Source organism: Nothobranchius furzeri, chromosome 5, assembly GCF_043380555.1.
Source record: "Nothobranchius furzeri strain GRZ-AD chromosome 5, NfurGRZ-RIMD1, whole genome shotgun sequence".
NCBI lineage: Eukaryota > Metazoa > Chordata > Actinopteri > Cyprinodontiformes > Nothobranchiidae > Nothobranchius > Nothobranchius furzeri.
The window spans coordinates 37,630,376-37,653,222 of NC_091745.1; the positions used below are offsets into that span (position 1 = coordinate 37,630,376).

The window sequence follows — 22,847 nt, forward strand, 5'->3', positions numbered from 1 at the left end:
CATCAACAATTTGTCATTCCTCCTTCCGCTGCGGTTTTCCCATCTTACATCTGTGGCCTGACTACTTTTAATATTTTTTATTGTTTTTATTTGGAACCATTCTTTGATGTATTATTTTTTAATATATTGCATGACTCCACTATTTTATGCTTTTGTTGTTTTATTTTGTACAGCGCTTTGGTTGGTCGTAATGCCGTGTTGAAAATGCTTTTATAAATAAAATGGTAAGCTAGAATGCACGTTTTAAATTTTTTAAAACTGGTTAACTGGGATTTTAACTTCAGTGAACTAATTGCTAACAGAGCTAACTGCAGAATGGGGTCTCGCCCGGGGAGTAATTCCATGTAGAACCTCCACTGACTTTGGAGGTCACAGCACACATCAGCTTTCAACCATCTGCATGTTTTCTTCACTGTTTCTGCTGCTCTGCCACTTCCCGATGTCAGCGTCTCGCTCAGGGAATCAAGAGTCCTCTGTCCGTGTCCTGTTAATACAAGTAGAACAAGTAAAGGCTAGTCATTTGCAGCAGCTGGGTCCTTTTGCTGCTGTATCTCCCATGTCTGGTGGGTCACTCGTTTTCCTCTCCCCTGTGGGTGCACTGCTAACTATAAACGACTTTCAGCTTTCAGTCCAGCGATCAGTGGCGGCTGGCCAGTAGAGGGCGATAGGGCGCCGCCCTCCCAGTTTCCCCTGTGTTTTTAATTTTTATTTAAAAAAATAAATAAATAAAATTAACAATAATCACATATTCTAAGTTAATTGTGTGTTTTGTAACAAAAATAAATCATATATATATATATATATTGGTCTCTGCCGATCTCTGCCGGTCTCTGCCGAGCGGTGGAGGCTGTGTGCTGTTTTTCAATCGCCCAAACAAGACGGGACCATTTGTCCAATTGCTGACAAGAATATCAAAGGGTAGGAATGGGAATGTATCCAATCAGCGTCGACGTTGTTTCAGAACGTTTCAGAAGCATGATGGGCGATAGAGCTACTGCCAAGGCTTTCGTTGGTGTTCGGTAGAACTCGGAGAGTCTCGACTCCGGCACGTTTTTGGTCGTGACTCGTGACGGTCATGACGCAGACGTAGACATGGACGCCAGTGCGCCTACAACATGGATACCGGATCTCAGCAGCCACTGAATTCAGTTCGGTCTCTTCTCCAGTATCCGTTCGAGAGGAGAACTATGGTGGAAAAACTTAATGTCAAAGAGCTTGGACCAGATCAGCCCGACGTAAAGATAAGCCAACAAGACAAGGAGAAGGGTAAACTGTACACACAACGCTTCTCCCAAAATTGGTACACCAGGAAGCAGTGGCTAGCTGGATGCAATCAGGCTAATGCGTTATTTTGCTTTCTGTGTTTGTTATTCAAAACGGCTGGGATCCACAGGAGGTGGATGTGGAACTTGTGTCTCATTGGGGACTCCATTCATTCTCTGACTGAGGAATGCAGCGCATCAATGCAGCAGCAGCCAACAAAGAAACGGAGGACGTTTGGACAGGGAGAACAGCAGCTGGGTGCAGAGGTAAGCTGTACATTACATTTCTGTAAACAAGACAATCAGAATCAGAAATCCTTGGTTGTCCCACAAACCAGGACATTTGTTTAATAACATGTACATTGTTTAATGTGCAATAACTGTAAAAACTAATTTCAACACACATACCTATTATACATATTTAATCATGTAAATGTGTATTTCAAGTAAATTTGTACATACATCAATCTGATTCCATTTTACTTGTTACACTTCTGCTGCAGCAAACAAATTTCCCAGCTTTTGGGACAATAAAACATTTCTGATTCTCAATTAGATGTTTTTACATTTGAAGTAAAAACATCTCATTGAGAACCAGAAATGTTTTATTGTCCCAAAAAGTGGGAAATATGACATTTGTAAGAGGATACTGATGACATTATTTCCTATGAAAGTGTTTCCACTTTCCATAAGTCCTAACAGTGTAAATTTCTGGCATTTTGTCTAAGTAGTGTTTACTACCATTACTGTAACAGTGACCTGCTCATAATTTTTCGTGTTCACTCAAATGTTGAAATTAAACAAAATGTTTTTGTTACTTGCCTCTTGCATTGCCTATTTACCATTTATGGTCATGTTATTTTATGTGCAATTTAATGCAGTATTTTTCAACCTTGGTCCGCAAGGCAGCGTGCCAATAGTCAGACACACCTGGATTAATCAGTTTGTCCAATGATGTAAGACAGGAAATAAAAGAGCTGTGCTTAATTCAGGAAATAGTGAAGTTGTGCACAAAGCTCAGAAAGCACAAGTTTGTTTAAAAAAAATAGCACAGCCCCACCAAAAATATTTTTCACCAGCCGCCACTGCCAGCGATCACATGCAGTTGGAGCAGGACGAGAAACCCAAGGGGAAGGAACAAAATTTCCTCAAACCAGCAAGGCTGCCATGGAGAGAACCAGCACCATCCCTGCACAATGTTTAGAGAGAGAAGTACTTTCATTCCCAGCTATAATATCTTTGCTCAAGGTCTCATGTGGAAGACGAGACTTCTGCGCTTTCACTCTGAATAAAGTTCATCTTCCTTGAGTCGAAGCGAGCAAAGACATACAGTAATGGCTTTCTTGTTAGGGAACAAGGTCTTATGCAGTGTTTACTTGTTTGGAGGCCAGACAGATGGGGTGTTTGTGTCTGCAAATTAAAAAGTTAATTTCTGGTCATGTTGATGAAAACTTGAACTTTGGGTACGCTACAATACGCAGCAAGCGTTTTACTCGTGGGCATAAATAACGAGAAACATGGGTGTAGAGGTGGCGACCGCATAAAGAGCTGGAAGAGAACAAAAGATTAATTTGTCTGTGTTATAAAGTCTATATTATATATACATATATACATATACATACATACATATGTATGTGTGTATATATATATATATATATATATATATATATATATATACATATATATACACATACATATGTATGTATGTATATACACATATATATATATATATACATATATATATATATATATATATATATATATATATATATATATATATAAATATATATATAAACACATTTGTAAACACACTACCGTAGACCAGATACATGAGTGTAATGTTGGCATGATACCACAGAATAGCGCTACGCCCTCTGTTGTCCTGGTGGAGAATTGGTTTGCAACACTCCCCAGGTGATGGAGAAGTCCAAAAGCAAAACGCCACTGTAAATGTGTGTGGTCCCTCCCTTGTGGAGCTGGCGGAGAAGCATAAATCAGGCATAACAAATATGTCTCAAAACAGCAACACGATACTTGATAGACACTTGTACAATGCCTTTCAGAGTCGGTTGCTAGTTTTTGTGTTTGTGTTTGGTTTCTGCTACTTTTTTAACAACTTTTTAACAATTATTCAACAAAAGTTGCATTTATTGTCTTAGTCTCAAACATTCAAAGTACGAATAAATATCATTATCTTAAAATGAACTTCTTTCATCTTGGGTAAAAAAAAGGAAATATGTAATATTTGGTTCTAATATTGAAGATTTGATTTTCCACAAACATTCAAACATTTTTTCAATCCGTAAAATTATACTGAATTATATTAAAACAAGTGATTATATTACTGGTATGTCATTTCCAAAAACACACACCAGCACTGTTATGAGTCATCAATATTTTTCAACAAACATATATTGTATTTTTAACAGAGAACTATTGATTGTAATCATATATGTGCACAATAATAGAATACAGAATATTTTGAAAATTATACTTGAAAATGCATGTTTTCAAAAAGGGCACTCGAGCCATTAATCTGCCTTATTCTCAAAATTTGCACACAGCATCGACAAAGTGCAAATCAAGAATGCAAACGGGGCGTGGTCAACATCCACACGATCGCACCCCTGGATGGGAACGTGCAGTTGAGAGCTGCAAAGGACGGGGCACAAAGCTACTTTCTCCTCCAGCTGACTGGTATTTCCTGAAACAAGCACATCTGGGCTTCGATTTTTCCTTGAGAAGTTTTTCTTCCCTACTAGAAAACACTGCAAATGTATTGATTAAATGAGTGAACTGCACCTTTAAATCAGCTTTGAGATGTGTATTGGTAAGGACTGAAGTTAGTTCACTTTCAGTAAAATGTCTCATGGGCTATTATATTCTTTGTCCTCCATATTTAGACATTTTTACTTTTGGGTAATAATATTTAGTACTTGAAACTCAAAATTGACTTCTGTCAGGTAGCAGCTACTTTACACCTGCCAACCATCACCTAATCACCACTCCCGTCTTTATTTCTGAGTGGCCCTGACATGCTGTCAGTCAGGTCATAAACAGGACATGAACACTATTTCTCAGAAAACTACCTTCATTACTTTTACACAGATTTAATCAACAACATGTCTCAAAAGGTATTTAAAACCCACGGAAAGCTGCTGCTAATCTGTTCCATCTGACAAGATAAGATTGCTTTTACGTTTTGGTTGAGTTTTATTTTATTTTTGCATGCAAACCTCTAACAAAGATGCTCATGCTCAAGTCTGTTTTTTTCCTGTTGAGGGTTCGTTGCATGTTTAATATTTCTCGTGCAGGCCTTTGTCTTTGTTGTTTCATTGTCAGCCCACCTTAGGGTTTATTGTGGTCTATGAATTTCGCAAAAAATCCCTTACCACAATTTATTTAACTGACAGCGTTGCATGTCCAGTGGTTTGAAAGCTCCAGTGTTAAACAGGTTGTGTGTGTGTGTGTGTGTGTGTGTGTGTGTGTGTGTGTGTGTGTGTGTGTGTGTGTGTGTGTGTGTGTGTGTGTGTGTGTGTGTGTGTGTGTGTGTGTGTGTGTGTGTGTGTGTGTTGCATGGCACTTAAAAATAAAAAAGGTTTATGACTGGTTGCACAAATGTTCAAAAACCAAACTGCATGGCAATACATTTTAGAAGAACAGAAGCATGACTTTTTAGAAAAGGCAATCAAAAATGTACCAAACTCAGTTTCAGCTACATGTACAGTAGCTGTGAGAGTGAAGACAACGAGAAAGCAACAACATGAAGGCTGCTCATCCAAACTAATATAGCAATGTGCAGCAAATGCTGTTATTATTAATAAATAGCACACTGCTGTTTAAACCAATGCTAAAGGAGCATAATGTAGGACTAACCAAACTTTTGAGGTCTGATAGATTGACCATCTCTCTACAGTTGGCCTATTTTTATTATATGTCAGACTGATACCTCACATACCTGACAAAAGGGAAAAGCTGAAAGCTCTATTTTGAGAGTGCATGTTTCAGTGAAGCCTTTAGCCCTCCCTGCATGTCAGTACGACTGGGCTTTGGTCTGCATGTTTCCTGTCATACACCAGTCACTTTCAAGTGGTTTATTGTCTCAGCATAGAACAACCTATTAACGTAGTGACCAGCAAAGAATGCTGGAGGGAGGAAATCATGAGGTGTACACCATCAAATTCAAACATCAAACCAGTGTCCTCATTTTAAAGACCAGGTTTGCGAAAATAGTCTTCTACCTCTATTTCCTGCATTAGCTTCTGAAAGAATATAGACAGTGAAATGCTCGGTTCAGAAAAACTTCGACAGATCTACATCACACTGTCAGCATTTATGGAGTCACCCAACTTGACTAACAGCGGGGAAGGCTATCATCGAATTAGCATCCAGCAAAGAGCAGAGAATGTTTCAACTAGTAGATACTAATGGTTAGCTCCAGCAACCCGACAACACAGCAGAAATCCCTCAGGCTTGTGTTATTTGTGGAGACAAAACACCAACGTTGTAAAATAGAATAGAATAGAATAGAATAGAATAGAATGCCTTTATTGTCACTATACAGATGTAAAGTGAGATACAGAGCATCTCCTACTCAGTGTAAAAAAACATACTGGGGAAGGGGGGGGGGGTTACAGTTCTGCAGCACTATATTTATATGGACAGTAATGTTATGTATATACAATTATTGCACAAAGAATTGGTATAAATAAATAGTGATGGTCAATAGAGGAAGTGGGAAGTGGGGGGCTGTGTTATCGGTGCATGTGTGAGTTCAGGGTGGTTATTGCTTTGGGGAAGAAACTGTTTTTGAGTCTGTGGGTTTTTGTATTAATGCACCTGTAGCGCTTCCCTGAGGGAAGCAGTCTGAACATGTTGAAGCCAGGGTGGGAGCTATCCTTGATGATGTTTGCTGCCCTACTGAGGCAGCAGGAGGAATAAATGTCCATCAGGGAGGGGAGAGGACAGCCGATGATCTTCTGTGCTGTCTTTACCACCTTCTGAAGCCTCACTCTATCCGCCTTGGTGCAGCTGCCGTACCATACCGTGATGCAGTAGGTTAGCAGGCTCTCAATGGACGAGCGGTAGAAGGTCAGCAGCAGGTCGGAGTTCAGCTTGTACTTCCCGAGGACTCTCAGGAAGTGCAGCCGCTGTTGGGCCTTCTTGATGACCGCTGAGATATTTTCCGCCCAGGAGATGTCAGCAGAGATGAGGACACCAAGGAACCGGAAAGTGTGGACCCTCTCCACACACTCCCCATTGATGTAGAGGGGGACCAAGTCGGTGCTGTGTCTCCCAAAGTCGACAATGAGCTCTTTGGTTTTCTTGGTGTTCAGGGACAGGTTGTTTTCTGAACACCATGCTGCCAATTTCAGGACTTCCTCTCTGTACTCTGCCTCGTCTCCCTTCAAAATGAGCCCGACTACCGTGGTGTCATCAGCAAACTTGATGATGAGAGTGTTATTGTGGGTCGGACTGCAGTCTGCAGTAAAGCAAATGAAGTCAGTGTTAGAGTCACATTGCTGTTAGCCAATAAGAGGTGAGTTATCCAAATATCAGGAAATAAGACTCTCAATCCTGCCGTTTGTTACCGCTTTCTCCTCCAGTTCACTTCTGGAGTTTAACATAATGCTGCACTTTAGAAAATGGGTTGAAATATAACAAGTTGGTGGAGCTGGGTTCTGACTATCAGCTTGTGGAGCTCTCAGGAGACCTCTGTTTTCCAACCGTTCTCCCCTTCCCGCAGCTCGGCGCATCTCTGTCTGATCGCGGCTTCTGTTAGCTGTGCGGCTGCCGGCTTGTGGAGCTCTCGGAGACCTCTGTGTTCCACCCGGTTTTACGCAGCGGTCAGCCCGGCGTATCTCTGACTCACAAGCTCTGGTGTTGTGCACCGCGTTATCACCGGTTGTAGCTAGGTTGTTACCTCCGTTGGCTTAGCTCCCACCTCCGCGTTAGCTTTGGGTTAGCTTCAGGTTAGCTTGTAGCTAGTTCGACCGGGTGTCGTCAGTTGATCCCAGCCTTACAACCCCACCCTCAGCTCCACCTCTCTTCCCTTTTATGGAATTGTCTGGGCTTGACGGAACCTGTGACACGGTCAAAATGGCGGTGGTGGCCACCTCCCATTTTTCTTCAAAAATGTGTTATTGGAGCCTATGGAAACCCATTGTCCAATATTTAAATGTCGATGCTCTCTAAGTGCATTTCTCCCCAGAAGAAACTACACCAGTGTTCTGCTGAGCGGTGAGCCTCCTGGAGGAGGCCATTGAATTGATCATTGCATGATAAATGACCCACACCTTTCTGAGACAGAGGACTCCAAAGCCCTTTCCACTAGAGTGAACATTCATCCATTCATAAACACATTCATGTGCTTATGGTTATGACAGCCACAGCTTCCCTGGGACACAGAGACAGAAAAGAGGCCGCCATTCACAGGTACCATCAGGCCCTCTGACCACCATTCACAGACAAGGAGGGTGAAGTGTTTTGATCAAGGACACAATGACTAACAGAGCCTGGGTTCGAACCTGAAACTTACCAATTACAGGACACACTCCTTTATATTTAATACATAACTTAGACATCTGGACAGACTGTAGCGGAAGCAAAATGAATTTACTGCAGGCCAGTCTAGCCATAATCCACATGAGCCTCAGCAGCCACGAACAGTTTTGTGTTTTGCCAAACACAGCGCTCCATCGATTTCTGCGGCATTACGGTGACTGAGCAACAAAAAAAAAAAAAGATGTTGGCAGCTTGTTGAAACGGCTTTGGCATCAACTTTTAGTCAAGAGCAGATATAGGTGTGCAAGTCCTTTATTTAGAAAAACTAGGCATTTGTGTCTTCCTCAACAGTATATGGCGGACTGCCCTGTTGACTGTCATCTGTAGAGATGAGTACCGTCACATTGTTCGTTGTCCAAAAGTACCGAAGACAGTTTGAAAGACAACTGATGATTCTGTACCACCACTGAATTCGGTCTATGGGCCGTGGCCAGACTATATATTCACTTATATGGGATGATTTGCCAGGCTATTTAATACTCATCTCTCAGTTAAAATGCACCTTTTCATTCAGATTGTGTTCATGAAAAGTACTGTAGAAAAATTCCATGCAACTCTTTCTGTGCTTTAAACAGAATACAACAAGAATAAATTATGTGTTTTTTACTTTGTTTTATTACAATAAACAGGCCATTCAACATCGTAATCGATGCACCAATAAGAGTCTTGAAGAGGAGGGACTGAAGAGAAAGAGGAAACCACCTTGTCCCACAGCCTAACCTGTGCCCCAACAGACATGTCACTTCACAACTTCACAGTTATGATGCGAGCTAGCTCATCGCTCTCCAGAGAGAAGACTAACTAAACAGCCGGTAAGTGGTTTAATCATGCACCCGGCTGCATTTTAGCTTCTGAGACTTGAAACCACAAGCAGATATTCTTTACTTCTGCTCATCTTTGCTCATTTTCTCTGATCTTGTGAAAAAGGAAGGCATTGTGCTGCTGTGCTTTTCTGTAGCCCACAGAGTCTTTCAGAGCTCTTCTGTGACTTAGGTCCTGTTTATGTGAGCTGTGGGGAGGCTGACTGTAATTTCATGTCCTGTTTGTCAAAGGATGTGTAAATCTCACAGACACATGCATGGTTTTCCCCGTTGTGAGCAATTATTCGACTGTAGTGTGAGTGAATAAAGCTCTGACACCAACTATGTCAGAACTCTGCAAGACAGCAAATCTAATGTGAACAGCAATAAGAGGAGCTAGTTTTAAAAGATTTGGACCAAAAAGTGTTTTTTAAAAAAGTACTGTTCTAGATCACACACTAACTACAAGGCCTTCAGGCATAGGAAACGTAACTGTAACTGTACATGAGCGAAAATCCACGGCTTCGGGTGAACTGCGTTGGCTGGACTGAAAACATTGCAAATGACTGAAATAAAGCTGTAAAATAAACATTTAACTAATTTTATAGCTGAATAAATTCCAACATTTTCCCTAATGAAGATTCTTGGGGTTTAAAATAAACAAAAGATGTTCAAATTTACCTTTAGGCTCTTTGCATAAAGTATTTTCCTTCCATTTGCTCCTGACATTATTTTAAATTTTTTTGACTATATTCTGTAAAAAAAAAAAAATTGACACAACCGTATTAAAGTGCTTCTATAATAACAAAGACCTACAGGCTACACCACCATTTTTTATTTCTTTGCTATTATTATTACTCCTATTACTGCCATTTTTACAATGAAGTAACTACATTGAAAAACACAGAAAGTTGCAGTTATTTCTCAAAAAATTTGATGCAGAAATGAATGTAATAGTGTAATATAAATCCTTATAAAAAACATTGTTAATCATATTTTGTATTACTGATTATAGTGGTAATGTATTGCCAAATATTCATCAACAGTCCATTTTATACTCATGTATGCAGATGATACACTTTTATGAGCAGACTTTACGTTTGGCTCATTTTCCTTCTAAAGAGTTATTCCAAATTGTACAGTGGTTATTTAATGCTGTTCTATTTACTACTTTATGGTGACTTTTTGACATTATCAGGCACATCTTGAAGTGAAACCTTGATCTTGCCGTGTACAGTATGTACAGCGGCTGGAGATGCACTTGTGTCACTTTCACTCTCGATGCAGTGGACTAAACTCAGCAGCTATCTTTCACCAAATCTGCAAAATGGCAAATAAAAGTATTAAAAAAACTAACATAGCATAGTATTCATATGTTTGCATAAAATGTGAGAATCATACAAGATCTAAGAAATTTTAAATAGTTTTAAATTCTTTCACTAATGCAGCATTGATAAGATCTGAATAATGGGTCACAGATAATTTAATACTCATGATTTCAGATGATGCACTTTTATTATAGGCTAGGGTGGTTATGAAATATATAATTCCTAATTGTATTTGGCATTTATTGTCTTTTGTGATATATATTTAAATAAAATCAATAAACTTTATAAGAAAATTACTGATTTTTTTTTAACCTTTTTTTGTGACTTACCCTCAAATTTTTAGTTCACAAAGACCTTAATCTGCATGAAAGTGACAAGATCTCAGGCTTTCAGCACAGAGCCACGTCGTGTTCATCCACATATTCTCAGTTTTACGTGTAAAATTCCAAATATTTATCTACCACACTGAGATATTTACATATTACACCCCTGCACACCCTTGCATCACCTTTCCATCCGTTTGCTCCTGATGTTATTTTACAATTTTTTTGACTATATTCTGTAAAAAAAAAAACAAGACGACACAACCGTATTAAAGTGCTTCTATAATAACAAAGACCTACAGGCTACACCACCATTTTTAATTTCTTTGCTATTATTAGGTTCTTATTGTTGTTGTTGTTTAAACTTTACTCATGTTTTCTCGATTGTACGGTTATTAGTCATGGTTTCATGTATTTTTAGAGCTTTGCGGCTTCAAAGTGTGTATGTGCTCTGTGAATAGCAAAGCCGTCGCATAGATGAGTACATTTCCACTGCATCAGTCAAATGCTCAGACCCGTAAACACGCATGGCATTGATTAAGGAATGAAAAGATCAAAGTGCACTTCTCTCTTTAAAAACTTCTTAAATTAAAAAATCAAAACAGCATGAGGTTTTGAAATTGACTAGAAGTAGAATTCAGCACTCAATCAACTTTTTATCTTTTCCTGTTATTTAAATCGAAATCCTCTTTGGAACATTCTGCCCCCTTAATTCTCACTGCACTTCATGTAAAAGAGGAGAAACTTTTCCAACCACAATAAAGCCTTTTTTATGGTAATTCCAGGATGACGTCTGCTGTTAATTAGAAATGTCTCATAACAGCCAAAGAAATGGAACTGATCTTAATGCGGTGTGGACATTTATCTAATGGGATCTCGCTTTGTGGCTTTCTCTTCTTAGACCCCTGCCAATATTTTCAGAAACTTCAGAAATGATCCAAATCAACAACACACAATACTTCCACTTCCTGCAGCAGGCAAATGCCTTACGACGATCGGGGGTGCTCTGTGACGCCTTCATCTCGGTGCAGAGTCAAACCTTTAGGGCTCATCGGCTCGTTCTGGCCTGCGCCAGCAGGACCTTAGCTCAGCAGCTGGCCCAAGGAGGAGACATAGACAGCCCAGTCCACTGCACTCTGGACTACTTTTTACCTCACACCTTCCAGCAAGTTCTGGACTTCACCTACACCCAAGCACTGGAAGTGTCTGTGAAAGACCTGCATCTGCTGCTCAAAGCTGCTCAGCTGTTGGAAATGCAGATGCTGGCGGATCAGTGCCGCAAGCAGCTCGAGATTCTGGAAACCAGAGGGGAGGACCAAACTGAAGAAAGGGAAGACGTCAAAGAGTTTAAAGATCAGAAGCTAAAACAGAATTTGATTCATGAGGACAAAATCCAAGATGCATCTCCACCGGTGGAGAAAGCAGGTGTTGATCCCCCAGATGTTGATTCTCCAAATGCAAACAATCTGTTAAAATCTCCAAGAAAGAAGCCAAGACTGTCCCCGATTTCTGCAACACTGTGTAGCAAAGATAGTGTCTTCACCAGACCTACAACCAGCGGCTCATCGTTCACGTCTCCATGGACGCTCCACAAAAACGTCTGGGAATCTGAGATGCGTCTGAACACACTGAGGAGGATAGCAGAAAACTATTCCAACCTGGTTTCAGCTCACAACCTTCAGTCCTCAAACTCGTCCTCCTTTGTTTACCCCTTGTCCCTGTCTACACCAAGCGTGCTTCCTTTCTTCAGTTCCCGTTTCCAAAGTCCTCTTCAGAACTCTACAGAGGGCTACCCACGCTTCCATCCCCACTACACACAGAACCTGTACAGTGGAAGCTCGCGGGTGGGCAGCATGATCAAACGCGGCCTGCTGAAAAGGAAAAAATCAAATCCAAGCCAAACAGCAGAGACGAGGTAAATCAGACTTCAGTTTTTTGATCTTCGTTCATTTTCTCCCGTTTGTTTCCTCCTGCTCAGTCAGCTAGAACCCCCTGGTTTGCTCAGTCGTTCCTTTGCAACAGCTACCGCACCTGACTCACTGCTTGTGTGTGTAAGCGTGACTGAGCCTCCTGCATTTGGCTGCTTTGATCACCTTTCCCCTCTTTATCTTTCTTGCCTTGCCTGGTCAAGCCTAAGGTCTTTCTACTGGATTTGTATTTTTATTTAAAATATCTAAATTTATGTTTTGGATTCCATATTTCTCATCATTTTTAGGACGTCTATCTTCTCTGATCATTAGTAAAGAGTCTATATTTGCACACAAAAAAAGGGTCAAAACCAACATCAATTGTTTTTAGGAGTTACCCAGTTCTTTCTAGTTCTCCACTTCAGATCTAACTGAGAGTAAAGGGGGGTCCCCTAAATTTCTCCCTTCCTTTGCAGAATTCAAAAATGTTCCAACCACTGAGTCTTCAGAGCTTTAACTGGCTACGTCTGCACCACAAAGAAATTGCTCAAACAAAAATTTACATTTGTGAAGAGTGGGGCTCCTCTTTGACAACCCCCCACCCCACCTGACCTTTTCGGTTTCCTACTCTCAAATATTTCACAATATGTTTATTACCTTAACGCAATGCTAAAACTAACAAAGTTTACAAAAGAGGAAGGAAATGCTGCTTTATCTACTGATAGATGAATAACAAGCAGCTAATTTGGGCAGATTTTTTTTTTACCTTGCTTGCTTCTTTACATAATCCTGTTAGTTTTATTTTATTTTATTTTTTTCTTCTTTACATTTTGTTTAAAAAAGAAAAACATCATAAAGTTCTACAACTCCCATTTATAAAAATGTTTGTCTTGCAGTTTTTCTGAAGAGCCGAAACAAACCAAAGGAGCCAAGGACTGCCGGGACGGTAGCATGAGACTCCTCAGTGATCCAGTGCTGCAGGCGTCTGGTAAATGATACAACACTGTGAAAAGGAGAAACGCTCAACTAAGGCAAATTAATAAGATACAGGCTTTAGAAAAGATGATCCAGCCATGAAAAGATTTATTCACCGAGATAAGTTATTTCTTGCTGTGACCCCTAACATCGACTGACTCCAGCTACGTTGCTGGAAAGCGATATAGAGGCTTGTGGTGCTGAAAGAAACAGTGCAATAGGAGCAGTAGTGTGGTTACTAGATACAGCTCCATATCTGCAGTACATACTGCAGAGAAAGCAGCGGTCTGTCCCATGCCAAAAGAGTCAAACGTTTGTTGTGATAAACTTCTGAAGTGAACAGAGCACACGACTGAACAGCACATGCAGGATTTGTGGTTAGAAGCGCGCTCGTAACGTGAAAATGTACAATCACACTGATTAGCCTTCTCTGTGCTGCAGTGTCTCTGCTCTAGAGAACACCATTTCATTTGCTGTGGGAAAACCGTGTTAATGAGGGGGTCTGGCATGGTTATGATGGAGAACCAACAAACATGTCTGAATTTTATTTGCTTTGAGTAAAAACAATCTAAACTGTGAGCTGGAAGTCACAAAAATGTGAGCCTTGTGTAAAGGCATAAAGTGAGACGTGAAGCGACGCATTGGACAGGAAACACAAAGACACAACAGGTTGTGTTTAGAGTGGTAAATCTTCAATTGTTGTGGTTTATTCTCTCCTGTTTTTCCCCTACTACAGTACATCAGCTTCATGCTGTTGCATCCTGTCTATAGGCTGCTGCGAGGGCCTCGTTTTCTCTTTCGAGACCCTTAAACCTGTAGGGTTTCACAGTTTTTAGTTCAACCTCAAAAATCACACCTTTGTCATTTTTAGAGGAGACATGTGACAAGGCTGACAGGAAAGTAAGATCACACACACACACACACACACACACACACACACACACACACCAAATCTATTGTCGTGCAACAGGATGCCAAACAGAAATAGACACCTACTGCTCATGCATGTCTCAGTAAAACCTTGTGTTGTACTTTTTAAAGCGCTTGCATGAAACAGTAGCTGGTTTTCAACTATTGCTCAATCTAGTGAGGTTGGTGGTAATTGGTGGTTTAATGTTAGTGCTGTCAGAGGAAAAAAAAGAAGCTCAACCCAGTTCAACTAGAAATTATTAGTTTTCAGGTCAATTTTTCTCTAAAATGTGGGAAAATAAAACTTCACGAGGCTGAAGTTAAAATGTTTTGACATGCAAAATGCTAAATGACCTTCTAGAGTGCAATCATCATCAAACCATCTTGTTTGTAGTCAGATCTACCGTAAATCGATCAGTAAATATTTGCTTTGCCATTTGCCGATGGACTGAAGCTCTTTTTCATCTTAAAAGTAAGTGTCGCAACCGTGTCCTTTTGCCTTTGTTCTGTAGAAACGTGTGGTGGTACATCCTGTTTGTTTGACCACCCTGTTCACACTTTTAATCGTTGACCCCTTTGTTGTCTCAGGTAAAAACTGTGCTGGATATCAGTTTGGTGGAAGAGACGTTCGCGAGCAACACGAAACAGAGACCAGAGGACAACGCAGGGGAGAAAAACCATACCAGTGCAAACACTGCCCCAAGAAGTTTAGTCTGAAACATCAGCTAGACACGCACCATCGTGTTCACACCGGTAAGACCCTGTCGGAGAAGGCCGGAGGACTCTTAACAACCTGGAAACGTTGTTTCTTTGTATTATGTCTGTATAGAACAATAGCTGAAGGTTTAATCTACATGTTTCGTGATGAGTTTCCATGGAAATTTTATTGAACGGCTTCAGTATGGAGAAACAGAGATTAGTTCGGATTCAACCACAAAGAAGGAAATAACAGTTTCAAAAATTATTCCAATCTCAGAAAAAAATTGCATTTATCTAAACATTATTTTATTAAATTTACATTTTACTTCATGTCACGTTCCACAGTTTTTCAGGCAGCAATCTTACAAAAATTCTAATCTGAAGCGAGTCAGTTAAGAGCCACCAGCAACAGATAATTACTTTGTTGTTCACAGAAATACACATCAACAGATCTGAACTGTCAACTTTCAAAGTGAGACCATTTCAATTCAGACAAAAATATTAAACCAGAACGATGCATTGCATCACTTCTGTTCATCTTGCAAATCAGACTGTTTTTGATTTTTAACCATCCTCCCAGCAGTTTTCCACACATTTTAATATCACAAATAGGGCTGCACAATATATCAAAAAATTATCGTCATCGCGATAACGGGACGTGCGATAGGCCCATCGCAAAGCACGTCAAAAACGGCGATAAATGTTCGGTTCAAACATTTCCATCCGTGTCATACATCAGCTTTTTGTAAACCAGCTCTGTTTTTTACGCGGAAGTATTATTTGACCAATCAAATGTAGCCCTTCTGATATGCGGCCATTCAGATGGGTACGTTCACATAATACGCCCGCCACCTATGTAGACCCTTAGGATGGAAAGCAACACCCGAACTGAGTTAGTGACGCCGTTCCCTTGTTCGTCATGCTGGCTCAGAGCAACGAACACACTTTGTGCTGATGTTTCTGGAATCAGCGCTGCTTTCAAATGTGAACGTGAGTCCGCTCGGTGTTGTTAAGCAGCTGATAATAACCGGGCTGACTCCGACACGTGCTGGTGAACCAACCCACCTTCCTCCATGTCGCTAGTGTTCCACCGGGTGGTGATGTTAGCCCCAGGCTCCAGTTAGCTTCCAGCTAAAAGGCTACAGCACTCTCCTCCCAGTCCCACCCTGCTAAAGAGGGCCTGGAAAAGTTCCCCCACACATCAAAGTGATTTTTCATTTATAACCTTGTTAATCAGGATCGTTGATTTGCTGCTGCACATAAACTGTCAGTCAGAAGCTCTGCAAGCCGGTTATCTTAAGAGGAGCTAGTTCAATTTGTTAGCTTGTTATCAGAATATTATGAGCCATTCCCATCTGTACCGGGTCGGCCCGGGCTGGGTAGCGTAGGTTGTTTACATATCTGGGTGGCCTGGTATTTTTCTGGGCCAACCAAGGCTCATTCTCAGCCCTCTTCTCGAGGGGGTCTGCTTCAGGCCGACCAGGGCCAACACCCCCACTGCTGACAGCAAACTCACACCTTCCATTAGAGCAAGCCTCTGATTGGTGGGTAGAATCAGCCCACATGGGCTTAAGACAAGCATGTGTGGAATCAACCGGGCCAGGCTGGGGCCGACTGGGGCTGCCCGGCCCGGGCCGACCCGGTACAGATGGGAATGGCCCAATAGTTGCAGTTTCATCAACTGAGCTGCTTTTTAAGATCTAGGTAAACTTGTTCAATTTGGGGTTAAAAACAAACGTTTTCACATATTTTCCATGTAGTTTTTTGCCAGTTCCTCTTCTGAAAGGTAGACAATTGTTTTTCTCTTTCCCTCAGAAAATCTTAATATTCTCCTAGTTTGGCCCAGCACAGTTCACTTCCCAGTTACAGCAACAGCCTTATATCATAACCACATAAGTGGAGAAAATGTTCAGTATCAATGAGAGAATTTGCGGTTGCATTTAAGTGATGTTAACTATTATTTAACATTTAAACTTATTATTCTGATATTTTTTTTATTTATTCAGAAAACCCTGGTAAGGGATGTTTTTCTGTATTTGGAGCATCAGAAAAAGTTTTATGGTGGAGGTGATGTTTTAAAGTCACTGAGAAATTGCATGCATGCAGTTTGTTGTTTTGCTGCTAATACAGTAGCAGGTGCAGCTGCTAATACAGTAGCAGGTGCAGCTGCTAATACAGTAGCGGGTGCAGCTGCTAATACAGTAGCAGGTGCAGCTGCTAATACAGTAGCAGGTGCAGCTGCTAATACAGTAGCGGGTGCAGCTGCTAATACAGTAGCGGGTGCAGCTGCTAATACAGTAGCGGGTGCAGCTGCTAATACAGTAGCTGGTGCAGCTGCTAATACAGTAGCGGGTGCAGCTGCAGTAGCGGGTGCAGCTGCTAATACAGTAGCTGGTGCAGCTGCTAATACAGTAGCGGGTGCAGCTGCTAATACAGTAGCGGGTGCAGCTGCTAATGCAGTAGCGGGTGCAGCTGCTAATACAGTAGCGGGTGCAGCTGCTAATGCAGTAGCGGGTGCAGCTGCTAATACAGTAGCGGGTGCAGCTGCTAATACAGTAGCGGGTGCAGCTGCTAATACAGTAGCGGGTGCAGCTGCTAATACAGTAGCAGGTGCAGCTGCTAATGCAGTAGCAGGTGCAGCTGCTAATACAGTAGTAGGTGCAGCTGCTAATACAGCAGCAGGTGCAGCTGCTAATACAGTAGCGGGTGCAGCTGCATATTTTTGCAATAAAAATGTTATGTTGTATGGAATTCATGCATTAGTTTTTGTTTGCTTTGAACCCAGAGCAGCCATCACACGCCAGACGACATCAACACTGCATACTTTAGTATTTGTTCATTTATCGTGAGTAATATCGATATCGCAATACTGAGCACTGTTATCGAATATCGTAGGTTTTCCTAATATCATGCAGCCCTAGTCATGAAGAAAATTGAAACTGTCAAACTTGAAACTTCCATGAGGTGGAAAATCTGTCATTCGACAGAGAACAGCTCCTCTGCCTAATAGCAAAAGTCTTTCTGAATAACAAATGCAGCTCAGTATTTTCCAAACTTTAACCTGTCTAGGTTTTGTTCTGTGTGCTTGACTAATGAGGGAAAGTTAAAAAGACATAAAAAGTGGGACACCGTTGAGCACCAAAGTGAGCGAGTTAGGACTCTATTCATCTCTGAGCTGGATCGTGCAAACCATTTCTGACTTATCGCCGACTTTTTCTTTTGAGAAAAAAAAACTATGACGTACCATGAAGTTAAACAAAAGCAGACCGCACTTTGCGTTTCTGTTACACTGACCTACAACCAAAGTGGCTAAGTGGAACATGGTCGTAAAGTTGTGCAGATTAAGATCATTTGCATAAAACTGTCCCATTTGAGTCATTTCACACACTTGTGCAAATGTCTGAAAACAACAAGGGTTGTCATTCAAGTGATTTAGGCCAGCAGGGAAACATGGCTAGTCTGACTTAAGATGAATGTTGTTGTTTTTTAAATAACGCCAAACAGTAGAAGACGGATGATTACGAAACCTTCCTGTCTTTACTTTGCTTTAAGGAGAAAAACCATTCGAGTGTCGTCTCTGTGGTCAACGCTCACGGGACTATTCGGCTATGATCAAGCACCTGCGGACACACGGCGGGGCGGCACCCTACCAGTGCACCATGTGTCTGGAGTTCTGCAGCAGCCTGGTGGCCATGCAGAGACACGTCAAGAGCCACGCAGCGCAGGACTTCCCCCCCAACTGGAGCATCAACAGCACCTACCTGTACATCTCTCACATATGAGCCACTTCTCACTCATTTTAGCTCTAGTGTGTGCTTCCTATGCAAGCCAACACAGTATTACTCATGCTGCTGCAGTGAGAGTTGGCTACGTATCTGCTTCATCTTTCCAAAACAGTTCTGGGTTATGAAGGGCGTCACACGTACACAAAATGAAACTGGCTTGTTTTGCATTCATAATAATAGAACAGACAGTTGCAGCAATATTTTCCATAAAAGTTTTGAAAGTGTTTGTCTTGCTTGAAAGCCACATCAGTGTCCAGTCGTTGCTGCATGACACAGAATTCCTCCCTCTGACTTTCAAAATCATTGGACCGGCTGTCTGTTTCATCAGGTCTGTGCCAAGTGTACAGCACCCTCAAGTGGATCTCTGCTGTCGGATAGAGACGTTTTTTTCTATGACACCTCAATCACAGCTACTACAGGAAATCATTTGATGTTTTTCTGGTTTATGCCAGGTTGTATTTATTTATCATTATCCATTTACTCAATGTGTATTTATTTCATCTTTTAAAATGCTAATGTTTGTGTCCCACTTTTTACTCCCATCATAAAAGAGGAGTTTTATTCAGATGCTTCAAACTACTTTGTGTTTCAGCACTGCTTACGAGGGCTACAATGATCGGCAGAACAGGTGATACGACTAGACTTCACTAAAATCTGTTAGAAGGGAATTTCTTCTGGGCTAGTTTGTTCTCTGAGCTACAATTAAACCTATGTAGCATTTGCAGATTGGCTAACAAACTAGCATTTAAAGCCTTTTAATTTTCTAATCACTGCACTTCTGGATTTTTCTGCTGCTGTCAAAGAAAAAGACATCCTTGCGCGGTTCCCCAAATTCTCAAGGAATTCTGCGTTTTTTATTCTATTCTATTCTTTAAAAACTGAAATGGTATTTAGCAGTCAAAATTTCTAGCAAAAGCTGCACAGGAGCTGTATCAGAATGCTTGATGCACTGCTTCCTGTAGGGAGCTTTGAGTAGGGCCTACAGCTTTTGGGCATCATTTTCACTTGATTGTAACTGGATATTAAAAGCATTATAAGTAAGAGGTGAGAAACATGTGACTGGTGAGTGTTTTTCATCTTTTAACAAATGAATGTGCCATGTTATGGACAACTAATTCATACAATAAAAAAGCTTGCAAAGAGAAAGAAGTTGTTGTTATTCAGAATCAATTAATTGTTGCAGATATCATTGTAGAATGCAAAAGCTTCTACTATTTAGTGTGCATGTCTCAGCATTTCACACACATCTACATATTTAACAAGATTATCTTTCACAGAAAACTGTCTCATTAAACACACGTGTGTGTGTGTGTGTGTGTGTGTGTGTGTGTGTGTGTGTGTGTGTGTGTGTGTGTGTGTGTACATGCTTTCTGCCCATTGGTGGAGGATTTATGTCCTGCAGGACTCAGGTTTCAGTTTTTTCCCTCTTAATGCCCACGCCCCAACCACCCTGCACTCTCTTTGTCATGTTTGAGGGTAATTTCTTGACCCACGACATGAAGAATCACCACCGAGAGACAGAAGGTAAGTTTAAATGATTTATTTTGAATGGGAGAGGTAGCCGAAGCTTCTGCAGGACTGGAGGGATCCGTGGGGTCTGAGAGAGGAAGAGAGGTCAGAGTCTGGAGCAACGTGAGACGATGATGAAAAAATAAGAAGGCTTACTGTTTCCTGAATGATCCGGTATTTTGTGGGGGGGGGGGTTAGTCAGACCTGGCTGGATGGGGAGACCGAGGAGCTGCAGGTGGATAGGTGGGGTGATGGAGAGCTGGCGATCAGGGGCAAACAGCAGGACTGGAATGTGGTAGATGGTTCCAAAGATATAGCAGATAGTGGAGATGAACAGATGACTGGAACCTGGAGGAATCAGGAGGGCAGAGCAGGTTAACTGCCAGAAGGGCAGGAACAAATAGACAAAGTAATTCTAAAATTGTTTTAGGAAGGTCAAAAGGAGAGCTAGAAACTACCCACGACTGAGTATCATCTGGCAATGGTGAGATGTCCAGCTGCTCCTTAAATCCCCTGATCGCTGATGAGCTGATTTGGCACAGCTGGGCTCTCCAGACACACCCACCTGTAAAACACTCAGCAGAGATGGTTATGCAGCACAGATCATGACAGTACCCCCCCCTCAAAGGCCGACACCCGGCGGCCGCGCAGAGGAGGAGGAGGCGGAGGAGGAGGCAGCAGCAGAAGACTGAGCGGCGTCAAAGTCTCTGATGAGAGAAGGGTCCTCAATCCAGGAACTGGGGACCCACTGGCGATGTTCTGGACCATAACCCTCCCAGTCCACCAAGAACTGACGCCCCCGGCCCCTGGGCCTGACGTCCAGCAGGTGCCGAACACGAAAGCCAAGTCCACCATCAGTGAGACGAATAGGAGAAGGGGGAGCAGGAACAGGACACAACGGACTGGACGAGACAGGTTTCAGGAGGGATACATGAAAGACAGGGTGGATCTTCATAGACGGGGGCAGGACAAGACGGACAGAACAGGGACTGAGAATCTCCTGAATGGGATATGGGCCAATGAAGCGAGGTGAAAGTTTCCTAGTTGTACCCTTGAGACCAATATCTTTGGTTGACAGCCAGACCTGTTGACCTGGACTGTACACGGGCGCGGGTCTGCGGTGCCGATCTGCCAGCCGTTGGTTGCGCTCTTTGGTGCGCTGAAGGGCCGCCCGGGTTTGGATCCATGTCCTCCTTGCCCGGCGGATAAACTGAGGGACTGTGACAGAGGAGGATAGATCCGAAGGGAACAGGGGAGGTTGGTAACCAAGGGATGATTCAAACGGGGACTTACTGGTTGCAGTGGAAACGTGGGTGTTGTGCGCGTACTCGATCCATGGTAGTTGGGTGCTCCAGCTGGTAGGGTTTGAAGAGCAGACACATCTGAGCATAGCCTCCAACTCCTGATTGAGCCGCTCGCACTGACCGTTAGTTTGGGGGTGGTAACCAGAACTCAGGGAAACACGGGCCCCCAATAAGGTGGCAAACTCCTTCCAGACCCTGGAGAGGAATTGGGGGCCGCGATCTGACAAGATCTCCGATGGGATGCCATGAAGCCTGAAAACATGGGTTATGAGGAGGTTAGCGGTTTCAGTGGATGATGGAAGGGATTTCACTGGAACAAAATGACAGGCTTTTGAAAATCTATCGATTATAGTGAGAATTGCAGAAAAACCTTTGGAGAGGGGTAGGCCAGTAACGAAGTCCACTGCTATATGCGACCATGGGCGAGATGGAATGGGGAGAGGATTTAACAGTCCTGCCGGGGGTTGATTGGTGGTTTTATTCCGGGCACAGACATGGCAGGCGTTGATGTACTCTTTAGTGTCATTAAACATGGAGGGCCACCAGAATGACCTGCGGATCAGGGCGAGAGTGCGACCAATTCCAGGGTGAACGGAAAACTTGGCAGTATGTGCCCAGTGGATCACTGCTCCTCGAACCTGTTGAGGCACAAACAGTTTATTGGGAGGACCATTACCTGGGTCAGGATCAGTGCGTTGGGCGCCCAGAACTTTGTTGGTGATGTCCCAGGAAACAGCTCCTACAACACAAGATGGAGGAAGGATAGTGGCGGGTTCGAGGTCTCTGTCTGAAGCGTACTGGCGGGATAGAGCATCTGGTTTGACATTCTTTGATCCGGGGGTGTAGGAAATGATGAAATTGAAGCGTGTGAAGAACAAGGACCACCGGGACTGTCTGGGGTTTAACCTCTTGGCCTCTTTCAGGTAAGCAAGGTTTTTATGGTCTGTCCAGATAATGATGGGATGCTCGGAACCTTCAAGCCAATGGCGCCACTCTTCCAGAGCCAATTTGATGGCTAGCAGCTCTCGGTCTCCCACATCATAGTTTTGCTCCGCCTGAGAGAGTTTCTTTGAAAAGAAAGCACAGGGATGTAATAGATTATCTGAAGGTGACATTTGAGATAGGACAGCACCAACGCCAGAATCTGAGGCGTCGACTTCCATGGTGAACTGAACAGACAGATCAGGGCGAACCAAAACAGGAGCTTGAGTGAAACGTCTCTTTAACTCCTGAAAAGCCTCTTCAGCGTTAGCTGACCACACAAAGGCTCTTTTAACAGAAGTCAACTGCGTCAAGGGAGATGCCACCTGGCTGTAGCCACGAATAAAGCGCCGATAAAAATTTGCAAACCCGAGGAAACGTTGAAGCTGTTTACGGGTAGTGGGAGTTGGCCAGTCACGGACAGCTTCAACCTTTTCTGGGTCTGTTCTCAGCTTTCCCTTCTCCAGAACAAATCCCAGAAATTTCACTGAAGAAACGTGG

At 42.4% G+C, this 22,847-nt stretch overlaps 1 protein-coding gene and 1 long non-coding RNA gene across 2 annotated transcripts; one reads left to right on the forward strand and one right to left on the reverse strand.

Moving 5' to 3' along the window:
* Positions 1 to 1,055: 1,055 nt before the first annotated feature.
* On the forward strand, positions 1,056 to 19,692 carry zbtb32 (zinc finger and BTB domain containing 32). Its single transcript, XM_015948972.3, has 6 exons — positions 1,056 to 1,529; positions 8,456 to 8,638; positions 11,179 to 12,192; positions 13,081 to 13,172; positions 14,657 to 14,821; positions 18,320 to 19,692. The coding sequence occupies exons 3-6, from the start codon at positions 11,210 to 11,212 to the stop codon at positions 18,547 to 18,549; spliced, it is 1,470 nt and encodes a 489-aa protein (XP_015804458.3). The 5' UTR covers positions 1,056 to 1,529; positions 8,456 to 8,638; positions 11,179 to 11,209; the 3' UTR covers positions 18,550 to 19,692.
* Positions 19,693 to 20,077: 385 nt separating this feature from the next.
* Positions 20,078 to 20,497, reverse strand: LOC139070060 (uncharacterized). The gene is made up of 2 exons (XR_011520712.1): positions 20,218 to 20,497; positions 20,078 to 20,149 (listed from the first exon to the last, which is right to left on the reverse strand). It is a non-coding gene; the product is annotated as an uncharacterized lncRNA (long non-coding RNA).
* Between the last annotated feature and the right edge of the window lie 2,350 nt (positions 20,498 to 22,847).

Bases quoted from the DNA above. Each gene is read 5' to 3' on its own strand.
- zbtb32 (XM_015948972.3), top strand. From the start codon at position 11,210: ATGATCCAAATCAACAACACACAATACTTCCACTTCCTGCAGCAGGCA. The intron at 12,193-13,080 runs GTAAATCAGACT...TTTGTCTTGCAG, and splicing joins AGCCAAACAGCAGAGACGAG to TTTTTCTGAAGAGCCGAAAC. The intron at 13,173-14,656 runs GTAAATGATACA...TTGTTGTCTCAG, and splicing joins TCCAGTGCTGCAGGCGTCTG to GTAAAAACTGTGCTGGATAT.